We start from the raw sequence: 25,487 nt of genomic DNA, 5'->3' as shown, positions 1-25,487 counted from the left end.
CCCTCTTCCTGTATTTGAAACTACATTTTAGCTTTCCATCTAACAAATGATACAATGAAAGTTGGTAATCTTCACATAAACAGTCTCAAGGGAGTGATATACTTGCAATCGTTTAAGAGGATTTAATTAGCTATTCCACTTATTCATTAGAATTCGAAATTTTAAAAAACGAACTTATTCGGATTTCAACTGGATTTCATTTGGATTATTCGATACGTTTGGCCTTGTGATAGTACATTTAAAACTAGTTGGGTTTAATAGTGTAACTTATTTTAATTGTTCCGTTTGTATTTAGAGGTTACTGCATTTGTATGAGAAAATATAAACGCATCTTTCGGATGGAATACTGCACATCCTTGGGAGTGCAGTATATCTATCCGACAAAACGAGTTCATATTTTCCCATACAAATGCAGTAACCTTTTTATTATATTTTCATTTTCGTATTCTACTTAATATTTAATTATATTAACAAAATATACAACAAGAAACAAAACAACTGAAAGTATGCCGTATTCCAAACTAAATACACAAGCGCAGATACATCATTACACAACAAAAACATTATCACTGCGCACATAACTCCGACCTGATAAATTTGAATTAAATTTGTCATTAGCATTGAAATTTGGAGTCATATTGTGAATGAATGCGCATTGTAACAACTTTTCCATTTGACCTGGAATGAATAGATATTGGTATTTTTGTCTATTATACGATCGTTTGTGATTGTGGACTGGTTTTATATGTGGCAATTCCACATGAAAACAATCGGATTGAATAAAACGAGGGAGAAGTGTGTTGACATCTGCAGATGTGTTTCTGTTTCGGTCATTCAATGTTTGAAATCATAATGTGGGCATAATATGAAGTCTTTCTACTGCAATTATCAAAGAGACGCTATGGAATTTTAATGCTTTATTCATCTTAGGTGCAGTAAGGAGGATGTAATTGCACTTCTATTTGAATTTACAGTACAATTTCGAAAGGTGTGATCAAAACTGAGAAACTATGACATGGCTCATGTAATTCGAATTTGCAGAACTAAGAAAGTACAGATTGAGGAAATTAAGGATGTAAAACTAAGTATATGTCTTTTGCCGTTCTTATTACCTGCAAAAGAAGACAGTTTATGCCTTTTCACCTGCAAGTTATTTGCAATGATCCTTTCTGGCGTATACTGCACAGCTAGCCTAAATTAAAAACATTGTATCAAAACGTTAATACGGAATGTGCCAAAGCAACTAGTATGTGGAAGTCCACGAAACATCTGCTTTACTTCATTCAGAAACAAATTTAATCAACCAAAACGTAAAACGCCTACTACGCGAGTGTAAATGATTTGTTAACAAACCAAAAGTGCTACCGTCTGCGTTCATTGTGTTTACAATAGAAAGTAGTTCCTTTATGAGTGCAATATGTAGCTGCACTCGAGTTCACTATCGTAAAATGTTGAACGTTTCTGACAATGAAAAGTTAACGGATATAAAAAGGAGCATATAATAAAGTAGGGAATTAAATTATATTTCGAATATTGCAAAACGTGTAGGTGTTGACACTATTCTGTTACTTAGTTTATTACCATAGAGTCGTAACGCATTTCTACTTATTTACATCACTCTTTATTTCGTCAAAAATATTACTGGCTAACATATTATAAGTCGCTGATCAAACCTTTCAAACTAAATACCTTCGATCTCATTTGGATTACCCAATACTGTTGGACATGTGATAGAACATTTATGACTTTTTGTGATTTAATTCACTAAAACTGTAACTGTTGTTGTTTTTTTTTTTTTGACTATTGTTTGTTGTTTAGTATAAAAGAAACGTATGGAGATAACTTTGAAGATTGCAAACAGCTTCTTATAATTTACACCAGGCATAAATATTTCCTTTTTGATTGCAGTATCCAGCAAAACCCCTTGTATCATTTGAATGAATCTTCTATTTTTAATTTCTGCCCGAACTTCATTATTATGAAATTACCAAGTACTTATGACTCAACATACTTATACAATATATCTTCCTGTGAGATTAATAACCATGTTGTTTCGTCTTCTGTATATCTTAGACACTCATGATGTGATCAATAGTCTCCGAGTGAAGTGTAGATAAGGCTGACGTTAAGTGCACTTGGTTAATAATATGTTGCAAGGTGTTTGGTTGATAAAATGTCACAAGGTGCTTGTCTGATAAAGTGTCACAAGGTGTTTGTTTGATAAACTGTCGCCAGGTTTGATTTGGACTTTGAATTTACAATAAACATTATGCAAGCACTTAACGTGAAATTTACTTTTTCAAAGGAGATGGGGAGAGTGATTTACTACCATATAATTCTTCGTTTCGTTGTGTCACGACAAAGATGTAATTTATCAAACACGTACATGGCCAAATCAAACACACCCAATCGCAGTTCAGATAATAACAGTTGAGCAATATGCATAAATCATAAGTATCAGAAACAAATTTTATTGTTGTAGTCAATATATGAAATAAAAATAAATGATTACAAAACTATTCATCAAAAGCAAGATGATATATTGTCGTATAACTATTGTTTTTTGTGAGTTAGGACACTGAATGCTGCTATAGAGATTAATTCGAAAAGATTACATATGATTGAACGATAACGGGTTGCAAAGAGTTTAATAAACATTTGAAACATATCAGAGTATATGGCTTGGTGTGATTGTAAGATCGTACATCAGCAACATACTAAGATAAAGTTAACAAGAATAGTATCCTTCACACGGATATGATAGGCATTTTACACGCATATATCAGTCAGCATCAGGATTGCTCCATACTTTGATTTGTTGTAAACTGAGCACAACCACTTTATAGACTTTCATGGATTGACACTGTACGGTATAGTATAACTTTTCAGACTGTTTCTCCAGTTAATAATGTTAACATGATCTTAACGTTCTTGAAATTTTGTTAACTGCACTACTTTTGAAGGGTTACTTAGAACACAATGAGCGTATGTATGTATGTATGTATGTATGTATGTATGTATGTATGTATGTATGTATGTATGCACGCGTGTGTGTGTGTGTGTGTGTAGCTCAAACGTGAACCAAGGCGTACTCTATTAAGGACTAAAGAAACTATAAACAACATCCTTTATTATACATGACTGAAACGTGCACGAGGTTACAGGATAGAAACATGTGGACCTTTTTAAGGCCACATAGTATCAGAATTTGGACTTTAGCTCCAAGAATCCTTGAATAAGTTTTGCTATCTAAAACATGTTACATTCAGGCTATTGGTTACGATTTGAGTGTCCTTGGATACAGTGTTAAAATCGGATATCTTATCTAATTTTGATTTCGCTGGCAACATTTGGGGCACTTGTACCATGTAGTAAAAGGAACCACTTAATATTAAATGTACAGCCGATAAATAGAATAAGGGGTATAACCAAAATTGAATCTATTGCACATCCATATTGTGAAGTAGAGTCGAAATGCCGTTACAAGCATACTGTAAATATTTTCCCCTGCCACTTACATGATTCGCTTATATATACTTCGCCATATCAAGAATGGGATAGTACAGTTAAGATTAAATTATATGGGTACTTCGTGCGTATAAAGTGTTATGTATACATAATTTGACTTGCTTGTTTGGTTTTTATTTAACTATTATATGCTATGTATATCAGTATTTTGTACTTGACCTTTGCCCAAAGTCAAGTTCATAACTATTGACATTTATATTGATTGAATAAAGATTGAATATTTAGGTCATTTGCAATGGTAGTAATCATGTTCATTTCATGCATATTCCAAAACATTTTGACAACTTTGAATATTTCGGAGAAAAGTGTGAACTTCATCATTGCTTTTTTAATTGTGTCTTAGCTTTTTATATCATGATGTTTACCTGACACAGTATTCATTTTGTATTAACATCTGAATCAGAATAAGATTTATTTTTTGTTCAGTTTTTAAATTAGATTTATTTATTCAAATTTATAATTCACTGGAATTACAAATTATGCAGGATCATTCTTGGACTAAACTATTAATTTGAAAATTTAGTGAATTCAGTCAAGGACTTTTTGGATATTTGTACTGTGAAACATCACACAAAAACGGTTAACTCCTCGCCACAGTTCAGTCAATTGGCAAAGTAGCATATTTAATATTGGGATTTATTTGGAACACCACTGGGATTCAGTTAGAACACTATCCATTTGAACCTGTGATAAAGCCTTTAGGAATGTTTGGGATTTCATTTGCAATATAGAAGTTCTTCTACTTTTGTAATATAGGAAAATGCAATTATATTCTGAATTTTACAAAACGTGTCGGGTTTTATTTTATGTTTCTAAGTTTTAAGAGGTAACAAAGGGCCGATATTGAGCGGATTGGAGATTTTCTTATGCATCGTCCTCAGAACCATGACCTAAGAGATTGAGCAAGAATGTCAAGCTAATTATGTCGTAACGGTTCTGATAAGTGTGCTAGGGTGAAGTGCCTGAGAAAAGACTTTCCACGACTCATTTGTACTAAAGGTCATCAGGGAAATAATTATTTTATATTTTACGCATAGGTAAATGCTGGCTTTCGAGTAGATGTGTTCTTGTAAAAGTCTATGTTTTGTAGTGACTAAGTTGGATAACACCCAGGAATCATAAATGGATACGCTTTGGTTTAATTATATTAGTATTAAATGAGATGAAAAGAGTGAGGATGTGATAATGAAAGCAATACGTCTTGGAAACCATCTGGTCCACCCTGCATTGGTACAGTTTAGACCCGACTTCATCTTATGTTGGCCCAGTCATGTAGTTGGGTGTTATTGTAAAAGTCTATTTTTTGTAGTGACTAAGTTGGATAGCACCCAGTCATCATAAATGGATACACTTTGGTTAAATTATATTAGTATTATAATGTCAGTTATTGAAGACCCATGTATCTACATGACCAAGTTGATGTAAACTGAATACAAATTCAGTAATAAGGCTAATTTATAGATTTCATAATAAGCCAATGATGCAGCACGACAAAAAGTAGCGCCGGGGAATACCTTAAAGTGATCTTAGCTAAATCAAATAGGTTTAGAGTGTGCCTTGGGAACCAAACAAATAACCTATGAATGTACCAAGACATTTGTATATAGGTTTACTCGTCCTCTTCCACTAGAAACATCTCGACACTTTTCAGCTTTCTATCCGTTTCTTTTCTTTTACCTTTTCATAGATGGCGATATACTGATTTACGTTGATCATATTTACATTTTTTCAAGAAGACTGAAAGATGTATACTAAACGGCTATTTACACATTACGTTCCAATAACTGTTTTTCAGGCACTCGTTAATGATATGCGAAAAACTTATATTGGACTAGATGATTAAGCGTCTCTCCTAGCATAGATTTTTGATACATAATTCATTTTGGACAACAAAAAACTATACTATATGTTGTGATGTACAATGACCTGATAATAATGCTCTATTCTGTCACCTTTTAATAAACTTAGTGAACTTATTGCGATAATGTCATACAGCTTAAATGGCCGTTTTTACATATCAAAAGGAAATAATGTTTTCTTGCGGTGGGTGGGTAAACTATTTGCTCGAATCATCCAATATAATAGTGCATACTTTTGTTTCAATAAATTGAAATTATCAAAACAAACTGACTTAAAGAAAAGAACTATTAATACACGAACCGTGCAATTCATAAAAAGTAATGCAACAATAAATTACTATTCCATAATTATAGGTTACTATCATAATCCTGTAAGTACTGTGCCACTCATTTCGTGGTTTGCATTTTAATATAGGGATATGCCATTTCTGAACAGCTTTTTATAACAAACAACATCTTCGTCAACTTCCTCCACAATATATCGATGTCTTGAGAAAAATAAAACCAAGGAAAGAAATCGTCGAACCTCCAGAGCACTTGCAAAAATAACTCGAATCATATCAGACATTTTTTATTGTATAGTGTGTGGCGTGGAAATTAATTTCACTTTCGACGAAAAGAATGTATAATATCCATTCACAACATAAATATTGGCAGATAGCGTACAATTAAGCAGGAACACCTTTGCATTTAAATGTTGGAAACGATCACAAAATATGATTAAATTAGGTATTTGGCATGATAATATGTCCATTCATATTTGACAAGGTTTTAACTGTTCAGTCACATATAAAAACAGTATAGAGACAGTTCCCCATAACCTTCTGTCCTCACACTAAGGACTCCATCAGCACAATCCCTGCTGACTGTTGACATCACTCGATGGAATGGTGAGCGATGTTAAAAGATTGTTCCAGATAAGTTGCAGGTTGTAACGGTACACGTCCCTATTTTTGCGAACGGATGTAGGTCGAGTCTTTAACCCCATGCTCAATACTACCTAATGTAAAAGGGACTTCCGAAAGACTGAAGCGCGTTGTTCAAAGTAACAAAATTAACTTGTGTTTTAAACCGTACCGGACCCTAAGGCAGATGTTAGTTCACCCAAAGGATATGTCTGATAAGAAAGATATTTGTGGACCTATCTATCACATTAAGTGTAAATGATAGGGTGAAAATCAATGTCATTGCAACTATATTGGGGAAACGGAATGAAAGATTTAACGAACATAGAAGACAAAGTTCAAGCTCGTCTGAATTATCACAGCAGATCCACAATGTTTTCCATGGCCATACTCCAACCTTTGAATTCATTTAAACTCTTAAATTGAAAGCAAGCCTGCAATAAACTTATCAATCAAACTCAAAGCATAAATATATGAAATATACCTCTCACAAAAATCTTAATCAGAATATTTATCTCTTGTTTTGGTAAATAAGCTTTCGTAGAGAAAGCTCATAATGTCTTGAAAACCCATCCAACCCATATATGATAGGTATTTGAGCACAGTTCTCAACAATGGATGACATTATGTTCGTTTCAATATAGAATCCCCAACTCTGTCAAATAAAACTATGTACCAAGTAAAATGAAACTTCCGAAACAAAATCGATATAAATTTTAGAGACAATTTTTGATATCTCTAAAATCTGTTATGGAACTTCAGATCCTAGACGAGTGCCCAATTTAGGTTTCGATTGTAAATCTTAAACTATGTCACAGAATGAAACGAAATCAACAAATGTAGCAAAATCAACAAACAATTATTATGATAAGCTTGTCCGAACCTCAGACAAATTTCTTAAGTACGAACTCCAGTTTGTATTGGTCTAACAAATGTCAGAAATCTTTTGACAAATTAAAGACCATACGTACTTTCAGCTGATTATACGTTCTTCAGTATTCAGTGTTCACAATCCCTTACTTTCATTAACAAAATGAAAAACGAAAATCAGAGTTTAATCCTGCAAAAATACAATATTGACATTAGATACATTCAAGAAAAGAAAATGCGATTGCGGATGCTCTCTCACGTTTAAGGAAGTACTATATTCCTTCATTTTATGTAACTGAGCTGTGTGCTGAATATGTTAAATATTATCGTATAATATGCCGCTCCATATTATTTGGGAGAGGCATCATAAAAACATAAATTTATGATTTAATATGCTTGGTATTTTAACACGAGTGGGATCTAAAACAGCTATCATAAAATCAGATACAGCAACAAAAACCAATATCAATCCTACTCTCTGAGTTCGGTTTAATATTTTTTTAAAAGGTGTTAAATTCACACATACTTTTATTTTCTAATCAAGTTTACGCATAAATATTCACGAAACTCTAAATTCACATTTTTATGTTTTTCTTGCTTCTTTATCAGTACCTAATTATAAACGATAGTTATGTATGTCTTAACGTACTTCCTATGACTCAGCAGATAATGCACAGAAATATTGTATCTACCATTACTGCACTTCTAAACGTAGAATTAGTCCAAGATTGTCTCATATTAAGAAACATGACAGTGTATCGTTTACATATTTTATTCAGTGTTCCATTATTCCTAAATGTCACCAGTACGTAATAATTGACTCAAAACTATGTGCAAAATATAAAAGTCCACCGCCGATTTAAATACATATTCATCAAACCTATGACTGAAAATGGTACTACAAATGGTAAATGTCTATGGTTTGTGACATTATAATACTGGATTTTAAAGGATACGAACAGCAAAATGGTTCATTTTCCTACTGAGCTATTCATTTTGTATTGGTCTCATTTCCACTATTTTAACCAAAACCATTTTCACTAGTCACAGCATGAAACTATATTTGCATTTCTAGCTGACACTAGTATTTTGTTCTAAATATATAAGTTATTTTCGATCAGTAAATAACTAAGGTTGAACTACGTGTCAGGAAAGGAATAAACGCCTTTGGTGGTCGAGAATATAAATATTTTGTAATTATTGCAATTATCTAGAAACGTACAGGAATTGGTATTTCTTTGTTTGAAAATAGAAATCTATTCTCAAATTTTCATTTATCCCAATACATACATATATATATATATATATATATATATATATATATATATATATATATATATATATATATATATATATATATATATATATATATATATATATATATACGTGAATAATATGATATAGCTTATTTACTTAACGCCCCTTACTCCCCGTTACATCTTGTTTTTTGGTTTGTTTACTACACTGTAACTTCACTGACCTCTTTCAGATGTTCTTGTTGTTGGAACATTAGCTGCGGTTGTATTAACATTCCGAATTGAAGAGGCAGAAGAATGTATTGCGTTCGTGCCAGGGCTTGCAGTTCTTGATGCTGGGAAAATAAAGTGTCCTAATTAAATAAAGTGTGAATTTTGAAACTGTTGAATATATTTTGCGCTTCCGTACAATCGATAAAGAGTTAAACATTTTTCTAGATAGAAGTTTCTCTTTTTATACAAATGTAATTAACATGATTTGTGGACAAATAGTTTTGCAGTGATATCGAAACACCTATGCGGGTCATATTTTCAATGGTACAAATATAATGTATAATTTCAAGGAGAGCACACTGAAAATTATCAAGAATTACAAATCGAACCTATGTAGGGCAATGGACCTAAGTGACATACCGACCTTTTGTGCCTTCGTCTATCAACTATATCTTCTACGTCATACAAGATTGTTTCTGTGCGAGTCTTATTGAACGAGGTGTAAAATATCAAACTAAATCGGAGACTAAATGAAACATTAATATGAATGTACTCAGTCAACTTATCCTGCCACCTCGTGTCAATAATTCGAACACTTCAGTGCGACATGATTCTGAACGTGAAGTGCGACTACACCAAAACATAAATAAGAACTGCTAAATCATTATCTTAGGCTAACACTCTACCCAAACATTTGACAGCAAGAATTGTTACCTCTAAACATACATGTCACTACAAAATGCATGAACTCCAACGAAATCGAAATTCCCTTAGATTTTGTTTGGGAAATAGTGTCATTTATGATGTTTGGGAAACAAAAGCAAAAGAGCAGGATAATGATACTTCAGTTAATGATGAATTAAATGGCAACACAATCTTCGGAAAACGCCAATAGATCAGGTGAGAATATGGAAAGTTTTATGTAAAAGTACTAGATCTATGTCAAACAAATATTTCAAGAGAGCTGGGTATGTCCTGAAAACATGTCATTAAAATATATATAGACGACAACTGATACGACCGCAAATGTAGCATGCCCAAACCATTTCCGAAGCGTGCCCAAATTATTATTGGTAAAACAGCAAACTCTCCATGAGCACAATGAACCCAGATTGGCAGAGATTTATATTTGTGACAAGATTTGCCCTTGAATATCTAGAATCTCACATGCACTACGATACTGAGATTTATTCTGGAGGTAGACAAACCAAGATAGCTAAGCTACTGACGAAATATTATTCCTACCCCAGGCTTCAAATTACTTCTAAGCATTTGAATACGGATGCGTGAAAAGAAATAAAGCTGGTTCGACAGACTGCTCTCATAGAAGGAATTAAATTCTAGATTTCAGACTTTTACTTCAGTTGGACTCAACTATGCATATTTGGTACTCGTGCATTACTATTATCACTGGAATACAAGAAATATCTTAATTGTGATTACATTATGTAACTGTATCTCAATTTTGTTTGTACAAGAACTGTGATAATTTGGCATTGGGTTAGACTTTGATACAATGGGTTTTATTGTAAATAAAATGCTAATAAAGCATTGGGAGACTAGAGTAATAACATTTCTTTTAGAGATGAACTTTTCCAGTTGTGTGAAAACCGTGATTATGTCATATCGAGACTTGAAATATATAGTAGACCTCACAACAAAGTTTACTTTTCTGAGTGAATCGGATAATCAAGTCTCGTGGTTACATCAGACACACATACACATACACCATTACAACGCTATGGTCAAATACGTGAGTAACAGAACAGAAGCACAAACCAACAATTTTTATAAAACTTAAACAATTTAATTATCAACATTATAAATACATTATTATAAAGTGAATTCAGAATAGTCCTTATGAAGGACCATGAAAGTCCTAAATGAATAACAAGTTCCTTACAAATCTTAATACCGGAAATGTACTGATCCTCCAGGAACCGTGACGATGTCAAGATGAAATTGTGCAGAATTCCTTCGAATAATTTATAACACCTTCAGAATAATAGTATTGACCAAATAATGAGCACTTGTTACTTCCATTAAACAGTCTAAACAAATGTGTATCCTCTCATGAAATGCATGAATACAATATGAAATAAGGATGCAGACTTAAAAGAGAAACAATAAGCGTGCATGACTCCAAATATAGAAATCTATCTGCTTGCTTAACAATTCTTTTAGGGATAAACTTTGCCAATTTGTAATATATATATATATATATATATATATATATATATATATATATATATATATATATATATATATATATATATATATATATATATATATATATATATATATAATGAATAAAATGATATCACTTATTTACCTAACGACCCTTATTCCCCGTTACATCTTGATTTATTTTGTTCAGCTCACTGTAACTTCATTGACCTCTTTTAGATGTTCTTCTTGTTGGAACATTAGCTGCGGTTGTATTAACATTCAAAAGTGAAGTGGCATACGAATGTCTTGCGTGTGTGCCAGGGCTTGCAATAATTGATGTTGCGGAAATAAAGTTTCTTAATTAAATAAAGTGTGATCTTTGGGACTGTTAAAATATAATTTGCGATTCCGTACACTCGATAAGGCTTGTAATATTTTCTAGAAAGAAGTGTCTCTTTTATACAAATGTAGTTAACCTGTTTTGTGGACAAATATTGTTGCAGTGATATCGAAATAGCTATGAGGGTCATATTTTCAATGGTACAAATAAACTTTATAATGATAAAGAGATCACACTGAAAAATCTTCAAGTAATCAAGAAATAAATATCGAACCTATGTAGGTCAATGGACCCAAGTGACATACCGAGCATTATTGCCTTTATCTATCAAGTATATCTTCTGTGTCAGACAATTTTGTTTTGTGCCATTTTTATTAAACGAGGTGGAAAATAACAAACTAAATCAGTGACTAAATGAAACATTAATATGAATGTATTCAGTCAACTTATGGTAATATTTCAAACGTCAATTCCACGTCAAATAATTGGCAAAATTCGAACAATTCTGAACGTCAATTCCAAACAAAGTGCGACTGCACCAAAGCATAAATAAGTACTGCTAACTCATTATCTTAGGCAAACATTTGACAGCAAGAATTGTTACTTGTAAGCATACATGTCACTACAAAATGCATGAACTCCAACCAAATCGAAATTCCCTTAGGCTTTATTTGGCAAACAGTGCCCTTTATAATGTTTGAGAAACTGTACATTATGATGGTTGGGAAACAGTGCCCTTTATGATGTTTGAGAAACAGTGCCCTTTATGATGCTTGGCAAACAGTGCCCTTTATGATGTTTGGTAAACAGTGCCCTTTGTGGTGTTTGGGAAACAGTGCCCTTTATGGCGCTTGGCAAATAGTGCCCTTTAGGATGTTTGGCAAACAGTGCCATTTATGATGCTTGGCAAGCAGTGCCCTTTATGATGTTTGACAAACAGTGTCATTTCTGATGTTTGGCAAACAGTGCCATTTCTGATGTTTAGCAAACAGTGCCATTTATGATGTTTGGGAAACCAAGGCATAATGATAATTCAGATAATGTTGAATTCAATGGCTGCACAATCTTCGTAACATGCCAATACATCAGGAAAGCATTATGTAAAAGAACGGTGATAATTCGGCACTGGGTTAGACTTTGAAAAAGTGAGTTTTATTGTAAAAGAAATGCTTATAAAGCAAATATTTATATAATGAATGACAAGAATAATAACCCTTTTTTAAATGAACTTTGCCATATGTATGAAAACCGTGGTTATGTCATATCATGACTTGAAAAATATAGCAGACCTCGTAACAAAGTTTACTTTTCTGTATGAACCGGATAATCCAGTCTCTCGGTTAGATCAGACACACACATATATACTGTAACAACGCTATGGTCACAAACTTAAGTAACAGAATAGAAACAAAAACCAAGCAAGTTTTATAAAACTTAAACAATTTAATTGTCAAAGCTATAAAAAAATCTAGGGGGAACTTAATAATAAAGGATGATGAAAGTCCTAAACGAATAATAAGTTCCTTACAAATCGTAATACCGAAAATATACTGATCCTCCATACTTTAATGACTATTAATGCTTATCAATAAATTCACAAATAAACTGAACTACAGCTCTCGCGACAATTCTTTCATGTACATCTGAATATATTGCACTACAAGGATATGAAATCATAATATTTGATAATCAGTTTTAAAGAAGGAAAATATTAAACAGGATTATTTTTCAATGGGTTATGACTCTGTGGTTTTAAACTATGTCAAAGAAAGTACGATAAACCAACAAATTTGATAAATTTCAACAAAAAATGTATTTCCCTAGAATACAAAAGTAAAATCTAAGTATCGTAATAACATAATTCAGAATGTCTTCGTATGAATTTTCAGTATTCACAAAGCAGTGTTCAACAGAGTGAATAATAATTCTAACGAATAGCTTAAATATATCATTATCCTAGAACTATATCTAAACACAGCAGTACATGATTCAACCAATGGAACACAAAATATAAATTTGTGTTCCGTATACATTTCAGGTCCAAGAATATACTGATCTGCAACAGTACTGAAGCGTCGAAATGGAGTTCTCCAGAACTCATTTTATAATTCACAATAGCTTCAAAATAATATTACAGTTCAATGAGCTCTTTCTATGTTCGGTGCATAATCGAAACGAATGTATTTCCACTCCAATAATATATAAATGTACATAATGTACACATGCATACTTGATGTTACAGCAAAAACAAAAGAAAAAAGAAGGAGAAAACTGTCCAATTTGAGATACTTTTATGCAGGCGAAAAGGCTATAGAAAGCGTATTATTACCACTTCTATTTTAGAAATTTTAAATCTCCTTAATCGTACAATATTTCACATGGTTTAACCCATCCAATGGGAAATAACTTAATTGTTCTAAGATACTACCTGACCAACCTGTCTTAAAAATGTAAAGATATTTACTAATAATCGTTGGGAAGCGTTTATGTATAGATCGTATGCAATATTACGTTATTAATATATTAAAGTAGATGCACGTACGAAATTTCAACTAAAGATAATCACATCCAAATTACAGCCATGTATACAAATTACAACCAATTAGACCAAATAGTGTAACAGTAGTTACAAGAAATATATATTTACATAATACTCTATCAAACTTATTACGACTGGCAATTTAGTAGAAAGCCTGTACATGCAAAATTCTTAAATCCTGCAAATATTAAAACACAACACGGTGCATTCATCTGAACCTTTTAAAACTTCGAATATAACATAACGTATCTCAATCTGCTACTTTAGTAGTTAATACTTATGTAAATTGGAATACAGAGTTCCATAAGTTTATTCATCATGTATGAGGTGCACATTTGCCTTTGTCTTTTTCCTGTTTCATTCCTTACGAATGTAGTAATAAATTCGGTTGTCATTTATAATCGTTCATAGTTAATGATATGGTCTGGAAGTGTTTCTTCCATCTATGTATCCGTATTTATTCACATATACATCTAGAGACATCCATCTACATCTTTTTTGTTCTTGGTTGAAAAATGATTTACATGAAATATCTATGTCATGCAAGCCGGTTTCTTTGACCTGTAATGTACTTCAAAATTCGAAATGACTTGACACTTAAAGGTTTGGCATCCTTTGATGTATATTACCAGATAATATTCCTTATTTAATATATCAACATACCTTTTCATCTTAATACTTACATTCTAACAAAATGTGAATAAACAGTATACTTACCGGAAACACAATATGTGGTCTGGTTTCGCCCCTCCTGAACGCATGAGCCAAATGTAGCTTCATTTTTACACCAATACCCACACTTGTATTCTTCATATAATATTTCTATAAATATTTTAGTTATTTACGTATATTGTATCTTATAAAGGATTACCGTGTCTAGGTACAAACAGTTCAATCGAAAGTACAACACTTCTGTTCACTCGGAGGCAAGACAATAACATTACAGAACGGACAGTTATGCAAAACATCTATACATATATTTTTCAACCATGGCTGTTTTTAAAACCTTAACAAAAACACTTTACAATTTTTGTTCTTTGCACAACTTTGTATATATGATGTATTTAGTGCCATTTCACGAGTTTTTATTGTTGATGATGTTATTTATTGAATAGATAATGAAATGGCGATGAAATTGACATATGTTTAAAAGGATTTTCATGTTCACATTAAACCATCTGGATACATCAAGCCTTACTAATTTTATTTTGGCATTATATTACCATCGACTGACTAAACTTTAGAATAGGTATTTTTAACGTAGCTCAAGTGCACACAGTTTAAAAAGGAGAATAATAACTATATTTTGGCAAGTACATGGGATAAATCAAAACTTAGAAGATGAGTCAGACTTTAAAGTCTTATTTTATCAAAATACATTTTTCTAGAAATGGTGCACACTATACTATGTTTATTATTTTCGCTTGAAATAGTTGAGACATCACGCTGTTTGTTAAATGCTTTTGAATAATATGCATAGAGCAAACACATGGCAGTCCATTACTAACAGAAAAAGAAATTGATACCAGTGATCTATACACAAACGTACCGTTATATTGTTTGCAGGATTATAACTCATTCAGATGTTTGTCCTCATTTATGATCACAAAAGGCCATACTTTAACATGCATGTATGTCATTTTTTAAGCTGGTACAGAATGTTAAAGAATGTAACTTGAAAACGGAAGTGGTTGGAATAATAAAACAACGTTGACCTGTTTTAACTGAGAACACTATTGGTAAAATCCAATTGAAATTACAACAAAACAGAAAAATAAACATCAACAACAATAACAATAAGATCGGAAATAATAATAAAAATAATAATAATAATAATAATAATAATAATAATAAGAAGAAGAAGAAGAAGAAGAAGAATAAGAACAAGAATGAGAATAAGATAATAAGAATAAGAATAATAATAAGAATAAGAATAATAAGAATAAGAATAATAAGAATAATAATAAGAATAAGAATAATAAGAATAAGAATAATAAGAATAATAATAAGAATAAGAATAATAAGAATAATAATAAGAATAAGAATAATAAGAATAATAATAAGAATAAGAATAATAAGAATAATGATAAGAATAAGAATAATAATAATAAGAAGAAGAAGAAGAAGAAGAAGAAGAAGACTAAGAGTAACAACAACAACAAGGAGAACAAAGAAGATGAAGGAGAGTGATGATACGTATAAACATGTAATATATGGAGATCGGTAAAATAGTTCATATTACCAGACGATTCGTTTAAACCTTGAAAAACTTACCCTTGGCGGTCAATGGTCTAAACGACCCTATTTTAGCTATCCAGAACGATCTGGTCTCATTTTTCCAGTTGATCAATTTTGATTGAAGATTTGTATTGTTTGCCAATGGAAGACCTCCTTTAGCTTTACAGTCATCTCGCGCATCAACCCATGTGGAGGCATTCATGTTCGATCCTGATTTATACACATTAAGATCTAAAAATAATAAAATATCCATATTTTCTTTTCAGTGGAATAATCTTTCATCATCAAATTTGTTTATGAGACAATCTTATGTTTTTAATCATGAAGAATAAGAATGAGATGCGTCAACACATACTGAATAATGTTTTGTGAAAGCATTTAATAGTGTTCTAGCAAATTCACTAACACGTATTTTTTCACAATATTGAATAGTTTTATTTATATTCGACGTTATGATATTATATTCAAATGAATCTTACCTGACATGCATATGTATTGAGCCTTATTGGAGCAAGCAATACATGAATGTGTGAGATTTGTGCCATCTTTCTGTAAAGTTCCACAACAAAATTCTGGGTATGGGAATGCTGAAACAAATATTGAATAGGACTTTAAGATATTTAGATATTATTTCCGAGATGACATGTTTAATGAATCTGCCAGTTAAATAAATAAAATGAATTTTAATTTAGCTTACTCATTCTATAGAACTCGCTTTCTATGTCAGTTTCTGTCGATTTGTTTGTGTGTATGGTTGTGGTTTTAGGTTCTCTTCGTACGTTAATGATTTAGACATTTTGAAAACTTTTTCTCAAAGATCGATATACTTATGATTTAGGTAACAGGAATTATCGAAAAGTGTCATATTTATCAGAATGTATTACCCTCAGCTAATGCCAAGATTGTCAGCAGTCTAAAAGTAGACTTTAAATCTGTTCAAGATAAAGGAAATTCTAATACAAACTCTGTAATCCCAGGGTGTAATATTATAACTATTATGTAAGGTATGCAAGCAATCTGTATCTAACTACCTTTCTCAGAATGTTTGTGCTGGTTTTGGGTTATTTATAGATGACAAGTAATGGATCATCCTTTTTCATCTACATTAAAACAATATATACAGTATTTAGCAGACGACTTTAGAATTTATTCAAATTGCCGAACTTAAAATCAAATCACTTTGACTCGATTGGAAATTAAAGATTTGAGAACGACCCCAGCTACTGATGTTGATCAAACCTTGAGTATTTTATGCACTGCTTGTATGTAAAAGTTGCCAATTTGATATTCATATTTGACATCTTGTTGAACAAACTGAAGTATTATACATATTTTCTTGAGAATTGAAGGTATCCTACCGATGTTACCGGAATATTAGCTACGTGGAGCTATGTGGTCGCAACTCACTTGTCGGTATAGAATAAAGTGTTATATACCTCCAAAAAGGTAATTGGGGTTTATATAGGCTGTAAGTAGGTTGAACTCTAACATAGTCAGATATTCAACGTACTCGCATTGTGACATCATTTGCTGTGATTGATATCAATCTATTTCCAACACACACAAACACACACACACATAAAAACATACATAAAGAGAGAGTTATACAGTTATGGGGATTAAAGTATACTGTTTACTCAGTAATCTAAATCTAAGCCAAGCCCTCTTATACCAAAGCAACCATAACGTCACAGTTATTGACAATGTGTGCAATTTCAAATGATTTCATACTGCACCTTTTGCTTTAGAAACTACATTGTTACTTTCAGCAGTACCTGTTGAAAAATTAACTTTGTTTAGGTTTTCAGATAAACGCCAATATACGTTTCTCCATACATAATTCATTTGCTTCCGACATAAGTTTGACCTAGCTTACTTCTTGCATGTGTGAATTGATTTATCTTCAACATCTGGCCTAACAATCATTTATTATTTACACGAACTGGTGACCTTACGTGAACATGGGAAATTGCGTATCGTCATCATTTACAGGAAAAAAAACCGATCCCTTGGAACACAATTCATTTCTTTAAAAAACCGCATTTACATTGATGATTGTGTCTCTTGAAAGAATTAGAAAATGAAAATTTAGTGGAGAACCGCTATGGAGACTGTATCATGGTGAAAAGTGGTGTGTTACGAGTATTTTTCGTTGACATTTTTAATATTCAAGCTTGCATAATTCGTTGTCGTAAAATGTGTTTGTATGTGCTCGTTTTTTATTTTTTATTTACACTAAGGACTGTTCTTTATTGAAAGAAAACAGGTTTACAGATTTAGAAGCAAACATCAATGTCATAGCACGTTTTTATTTCATAATATTACGTGAACGTTTGTTGTAAGAATAACTTCTTCGAAAGATTAAAAGAGAAACAAGCTACTTTGAAATGGACAAACAAAAACAAGGCCTTATGAATTTCGTTCGTTTTCCGAGTTGTTTGTACTTTGATCATTTATTTGATTAAGACAATGTGTAGTCCTTGACGAAATATTCGTTCTGATTCAGATTTAGCTCAAAGTAAAGGTATACTCAGTACTTAGCATTCTACTCTCTTAACACCTTATAGATTCCATAACATGTGTATCTATGTCGCGAAAGACAAATAGCTTGACAAAAATCTGTATTCCTTATGATAAAAGGAAATGCCTTTCATTATTATTATTTTAGTGCATTTTATGTCAGGAATTATTCCAAACATACATGTTATACAAAATTTCAAGAGAAAATGTATACAATATCGTTTCAAAACACATCGCTGTAAGATGAGCACAGTTGAAGAAATGTGTTTTATAGCATACAGCAAATGGCTGGAGTAAACGTCAGGACTGCTTAGTTACGATTAGTCGTTTGTAAGTGTAGACAATAGCTTTCAATAGGGTTCTTTTTCCAGCTTTTTATAAGGTGGAACCATGTTAAATAGCGACATAAATGTAGTTAAAATTATTGCGGAAATAAAGTCCACGAACGAAAGGAAAGTTGATAACGTATCAAGGACATTGAGGTTTAATAAACATAACCTCTAACACAATAGTCGATGATAACAGCAGAATTAATTTCAGATGTTCACGATTTAGTTCCCAAGTGATTAAGAGTTGTATCAACTACTATACAATATTGTATAGAATCCAACATTCAAACGTGTGTAGAATGCCAAGATAAAGGAATGCACTTCTAAAATATTAGTCTTGGAGAGTAATGTGGAATAAATACAAAGACACTTTGAAAGATAAAATACTTTTCACTCACAATAGCTATTGGCTATTTTAATGGAATGCTGAATAAGTAAAATACAATGTTAAACAAATTCGATATTTTTCACGACAAGCTTCTGGAATAACATTGTTATCTGGTTTTTGTAATACAGAGAAAATTACGTTATTGTCAAGATAGATACAGCCCCGCATTCAAATGCGACAAACGTATATGTTCAGCATGCGATGATGGACACGCTAGTGGTGCTGGTAGCAGCTCAGACAAAACATCTAAAGCAGCTGACCTAGAGCATGCAGATTCTGGCTGTAGTTATAAACCAGAAAAGAAGCTCTGGCAAATGCAAGAAAATATGCAGGTACCACCAACAAAGAAGCGGCTAACGGTGCAAGACGAGGTGTAACTCATCGCAGCAAACAGTCCAATCGACTTTATGAGTATAAACAAGAAATATGTAAAACACCCTGCCAAACAAAATGCATTATAGAGGTTATACACCGGTTATAAAAGCTCTTGCAAGCCACGAAGACGAACCAGTTAATGTTGGACACGAGAGAGGTGAAAGCAGGCGCAATAGTTCATGGATAGGCCGTGAACGAACAATTGTATAGGTAATGGGATACTTTCTGATGTGCGAGTGCATAACGGAAATAAATGTGACCGCAATCATGATGACAGTGCTTGTCATCACGATTGCTGTCACATTTATTGCCGTTCTCCACTGGGATTTCCTATCAACTAGCTGATTGCACGGCAGCGGTCCACAGCGCAAACAACACGATAGACCTGATAATTCGGTGACACATTGACGTCGCTATTTAACATACTCCACATTCCAGCCAGCTGCAATAAATGCTTCTCCCGAATGGCGATCGAGAACAGTATGGGACACCATTTTATAGAGGGTTAAACTATTCAGGGGCATAACGTGTATTGAACATAGGCGCCATTTTGGTTCATGTGTTTTATACGCGTGTAACATTACATGATGGAGTGCAATCGAAATAAAACACTGAATGGTGTCATGTTTCAAAATCAGATATGTGTATGTCTTTCAGTGTGTTTGCGATGGATGTTTTGGTGTGTATCATGTGCATGTGTGTGTGTTTCACAAACATAGAGAGACGGAGAGTTCGAGAATGTTTGAATAAGAAGTCAGCTCAAGGTTTAAAATCAACATTTGTATAAAAAAAAAACTCCAACTTCAAATGACGAGGGAGGATCAGGACTTGTTCCTTCTGTGGAGCCAGACTAGCATTATAATAGTTATTCAGTAAATAGATTTACATGATTGTCAGAAAAACACATTTCTATGATATCATGATTTTTATATATCGAATGTGTATTTTGTTGTATAAGGTGAAGCAGATATTGAGGCACACACTGAAAATTACAACGTATGTGATATACAGTAAGTTCACGAAAGATATTTACTCTCATTCTAGCAAGCCCTTTATTGATCAATCAAATCCAAGCGACATTTCTGGTCAAGTGTGCCAAAGACAAGTCAGATCAAAGTGGCCTGACTAGTGAATCGTCAACTAATAAAACAAAATCAGTTAGTGACGGCATGATCCACTTAGAATTCAACGCCCCCTTCTCAATTAAACAAACATATTTAGGCTTTTTCATTAGATACTTACTTAACTCCCTTTAAAATATGCCTACTCTGCATTGCAACTCTATAGAGTAATCCGTGCTCAAAAGACTTCAGGCTAGTAGACAATTTGTTACGTTATGAATTCATGTACATCCCTGAGGGCCATGATTTTGATTGCGTTCGCTAAATGTTTTGAAGAAACCACAATACCATTTTAAAGAGGAGTTTGCCTTTAATTATGGTTACCGGCATAAAGGAAGAGCCATTATGAAGGTTTCTTATATCAGCAAACATGACATCAAAAGCATATGCGTTATAATACTAAAGAACAACGCCTTCTAGAGCGAATTGTGCGAGCGGACCTCGTCTACTGGAAAGACAAATACTTAGAGACACTCTGAGAGATGCTATATTATTGATCATTCACAATGAGCAGAGGTATACGAATTTCTTCTTTTAAACTATTGGCAAGCAGCTTCTGCGCACAGTCCCACCAGTGTCGCAACACTTTGCTCCTCTTTGGATGTGATGTGTTGGATTTATATTTTGAGCATCGCCAGCCAATATAAACCTTCATAACAGTCGTAACAGGCGATTAGAGTGACTAAGATGTTTTGGAGCTATTAAATGCGATGGGAGTTAAGCCAATCGGCATAACGACAGCCGTCAGTGAAACACTAGCACATCGGCTCAGTCTCCTTGTCTGAGCTAATAACTTCTGGACAGGAATTGTAATTTGTATGCAAGCCTGATTACATACAGCAACTTACTTTCTAAACTTATACATCCTATAATGAGGTATGGAAACCTCTAAAATTTCAATCCAACATCTCATAACCAAATGCCACCACATATGAAACAAGTCCAAAGAAAAATATACTATTTCATGTGAGAATACATATTTTCTTAATACTACCTGGTAATTGAAAGTGTTTTTGTTGCTATTTTCGCTTCACTTAGACAGTTGGACCAATCTTTATTTCATCTATGAATATATTTAATTTTTTGTCTGCTACAGAGGATCTCTATTGAAAGTATTTGCACATAACCAATTGGTTCTCTTGATTATTTGATGACTATTTACAGCACCGAAAATCATCTGTTTACATAGTTTGGATTAACACCCAACAGTTATTGGAAGGTTCAAAACATTGCTTTCAAATACAAAAATAAACAGTTGTTTATCTTACAGCAACAACAACTACGGAGACAATGCGATTGGACCTTATGAAAGGAGATTACTGATGACTCACATACACAGTAGTTATGCTTTTTTCACCGTATAGTGACAAAAGATGTTTATTTTCATATCTAATTAAGGTTTCTAGTTTATAGTGATTCATGATTGAAGATAATTCAGTTGTACCTCCTCGTGCTTAATCAACATATCACAATCTACCGTCTATTCTCCGTTGTGTTTATTCGAATACAATTTGTATACAATTGCCTAAAACTGTCGTCCACTATATCGATAGAAACATTACTTTCTTCCAATACTTCTTTTAAAGTCACACCTTATGTTTGCACTCAACGTAATGAATGAAAAACTCCGCTGTTGTATCCGATTAAGAAGAAACAGTAAGAGGCACAAAGAAATGTTGATTAAACAAGAAGACAATTATAAACAATAAGAGCATTCTGAGCAATATTCGTTCATACTTAGTACTTTTGTGATTATAAATGTTTGTAAATTTGATTTTCACACATCTTTTAGAAAGTATGTGTTTTTGTCTATACATGCATACATTTATCCTCTATAACTTTCAACTAGCTAATACATTTGTAGGTATTAAGTAACTGAAAATGTTGAACGCGCATCATGATTTTGTTTTTCGGTTCTTCTGACTTATCTGCGGAACACTAAGATTTATATTGCATATTAACTTTATCTCTATATGGTAGCTGATCAGCATGCGCAACAAATATTAATCTAATTTATTATACGTGCTATGTGTGCACCTGAATTACATTCGAGAGCATGGATTTTCTTTTACGGTAATCTTATTTTTAGCCGACCAGGTTATCGAATCGTATCGTCTACTTGTTATTATTATGTTAATGACCTAGTTACGGACCACTGTGCTAAGATGTAGCTTTACGCCTATATTTTTGTACATTCTAGTCAATCTGTTACACTGTATGTTTAATCTTTACACTGTATACTTAATCTGTACACTATATATACACAGTATTTTCAATATGTACACGGTATGTTTAATATGTACACTGTATATACACAGCACACTGTACACTATATATACACAGTATTTTCAATATGTACACGGTATGTTTAATCTGTACACTGTATATTTAATCTGTACACTGTATATTTAATCTGTACACTGTATATTTAATATCTACACTGTATGTTTAATCTGCACACTGTACATTAATATGTATACTGTATATATAATCTGTATACTGTATATTTAATCTGTACACTGTATATTTAATATGAACTCTGTATATTTAATCTGTACACTGTATATTCAATCTGTACACTATATGTTTAATCTGTCCACTGTATATTTAATCTGTATACTGTATATTCAATATGTGCACCGTAGGTTTAATCTGTACACTGTATATTTAATCTGCATACTGTATATTTAATCGTGCACTGTATATTAATATGTACACTGTATATTTAATATGTACACTATATTTAATATGTACACTGTATGTTTAAATTGTTTTAGGCAAATTATTTCTGTAGTTAATAGCAATTGAAATAACTAGAGAGCTTCATCAGGTTTATGGGTTGAACATATTATTTTAACTATTAATACATTCAGTAAATGAAGATCCGTATCACATATAGCTTACCGTTCTTTAGATTGTCTGTTGCGATGTATAAAATGGCTTGTACCCAGAAGCAATTGCCTTCGGATGCAAAGTCCTTTAGTAACAAAGTACTATTTTCAATGTCTACAAGTGGTAGATGCGCCTCATTTCTTTGGCATCTTTCGAATGCACTATTAAAGTCCAGAAAGTTTCCAAGACTGTAGTAGCTGCCTACAAGAGAAACAATATTGATATGGAAAGACTACAGTAACAGTAAATAGGCAGAGAAAGCCATATGCGTTAAGATATTGAAAAGAGAAAAATCATGCTTTAAAATAGTATCACGTGTAAATAGTTAGATAGTGCATGGAAGCCACAAATACTAATTAAAAATTGCATGCAAACATTTGAGAATAGACATTAATAACAGTCAAAAACATTTTGTTGCATACAATTTGAAAATATGGACAATGAATTATAATTAACGACATTAAAGAAATATTATAATTACATACTTCAAGGCAAATAGCGTAATTTCCTAGAACTATGCTTTTACTTCAAATACTACAGCTCTATATATCGCAATCAAAGGTCAGGCTGGATAATATGCTGTGTCTCAATTTCCAGTTGCTGCACACGATTACCATAGCATCACAATAATACATTTGTGTCTCATTTGAGTGTAATGTCGATGCTGTATCTTTTGTCATCCGATAATTGTTAAATGTCTTGCCTAACTTTTGTACTACATTGTAGATTAAAATATCGAAGATACACCTTCATAAAACCTTCTTGTCCTGATACATTTAGTTGCATTTAAAAGGAGTCATACCAGAGAGGAACACCGGGAAATGTATGACGCCTATGAGAGGTGTAACAATAAAAGCTTGTATTTAAGATCACATATCGACAAGAATACACATGCTAAGAAGGCAACTTTACATCGAATGAAACAATATGGTAGGGGACACAATTAACAATAATATATAACTAAATAATTCGTACAATGCCAAGTCTTGATTTTGGAATCTAGAAAAGCATAAGCTGGGAGAACAAGATAGATAGATAGATAGATAGATAGATAGACAGATAGACAGATAGATAGACAGATAGATAGATAGATAGATAGATAGATAGATAGATAGATGGATAGAATACATCAAGGTATAACAATTGTAAAAACTGAGACTGGGAAATAAATTTGTTGCAGTATGACCCGTCCCAGCCTAAATCAAACAGAAACATAAACACCGTGGATCCCTCCTGCTGCACTACCCACACACTAAAATTAATTAGAAACATTATAATCTTAACATATATAATCCGAAAGAGTCAATACAAATGGATCCACATGGGAAAGTCAACACGTCGTGGCAGGCAGTGTAACAGTGAGTATTGTTAGGTATATGCCGATCGTCGGTCTTGTCCCATGTAACAAATGAATGGTTTGCAGTGAAAACTATATTGTGCAGAGCCAGTGGTGGTTGGGAAGTAAACACTATGGTATGAATCATACAACTTGCATGCAAGCAGTAAGTTAAAAGGATAGAATATATATATATATATATATATATATATATATATATATATATATATATATATATATATATATATATATATATATATATATATATATATATATATCAACATATGAAGAAAAAACAACTTCGTGATGATTTCTCGTAGAGAAAGAAACCGCAACAAAAATATAGTTGAATCAAACGTTAATAATCTCCAGCAGACTTTGGATTATTAAATCGTTGAGCTAATCGGGTTATATATCCCCTGTGGCCTCAGTCTACTTGATTATATTCTGCTTGTCCATATATACGGTTGCAGAAGAAAGGCAGTTACATCTAGGTTTATATAATTATGTCGCGATAACTAAAATAAATAGTCCAGGGATAAATCTTAAGGTACAATAAGTAAACGTAAATTTATTGTACAAAGTTTATTGTCCGATGGTGATATAACC

At 32.5% G+C, this 25,487-nt stretch overlaps 1 protein-coding gene across 2 annotated transcripts in view; it reads right to left on the bottom strand.

Moving 5' to 3' along the window:
* Window positions 1-25,487, bottom strand: part of LOC149792139 (uncharacterized) — a 73,048-nt gene that overhangs the window by 29,866 nt on the left and 17,695 nt on the right. For both annotated transcript variants that reach the window (XM_089969344.1, XM_089969345.1), the window contains exons 2-6: window positions 23,555-23,743; window positions 16,397-16,504; window positions 15,954-16,148; window positions 14,397-14,501; window positions 8,643-8,753 (exon numbers count right to left, since the gene is read on the bottom strand). In XM_089969344.1, the coding sequence (XP_089825470.1) occupies window positions 8,643-8,753; window positions 14,397-14,501; window positions 15,954-16,148; window positions 16,397-16,504; window positions 23,555-23,743 (708 nt within the window). The remainder of the gene's footprint in view (window positions 1-8,642; window positions 8,754-14,396; window positions 14,502-15,953; window positions 16,149-16,396; window positions 16,505-23,554; window positions 23,744-25,487) is intronic.

This window comes from Sinohyriopsis cumingii, chromosome 9 (genome assembly GCF_028554795.1).
Source record: "Sinohyriopsis cumingii isolate HCF-2022 chromosome 9, ASM2855479v2, whole genome shotgun sequence".
Classification (NCBI taxonomy): domain Eukaryota; kingdom Metazoa; phylum Mollusca; class Bivalvia; order Unionida; family Unionidae; genus Sinohyriopsis; species Sinohyriopsis cumingii.
The sequence above is the reverse complement of the archived record's forward strand: the minus strand, read 5'-3'. Positions and strand labels throughout refer to the sequence as shown.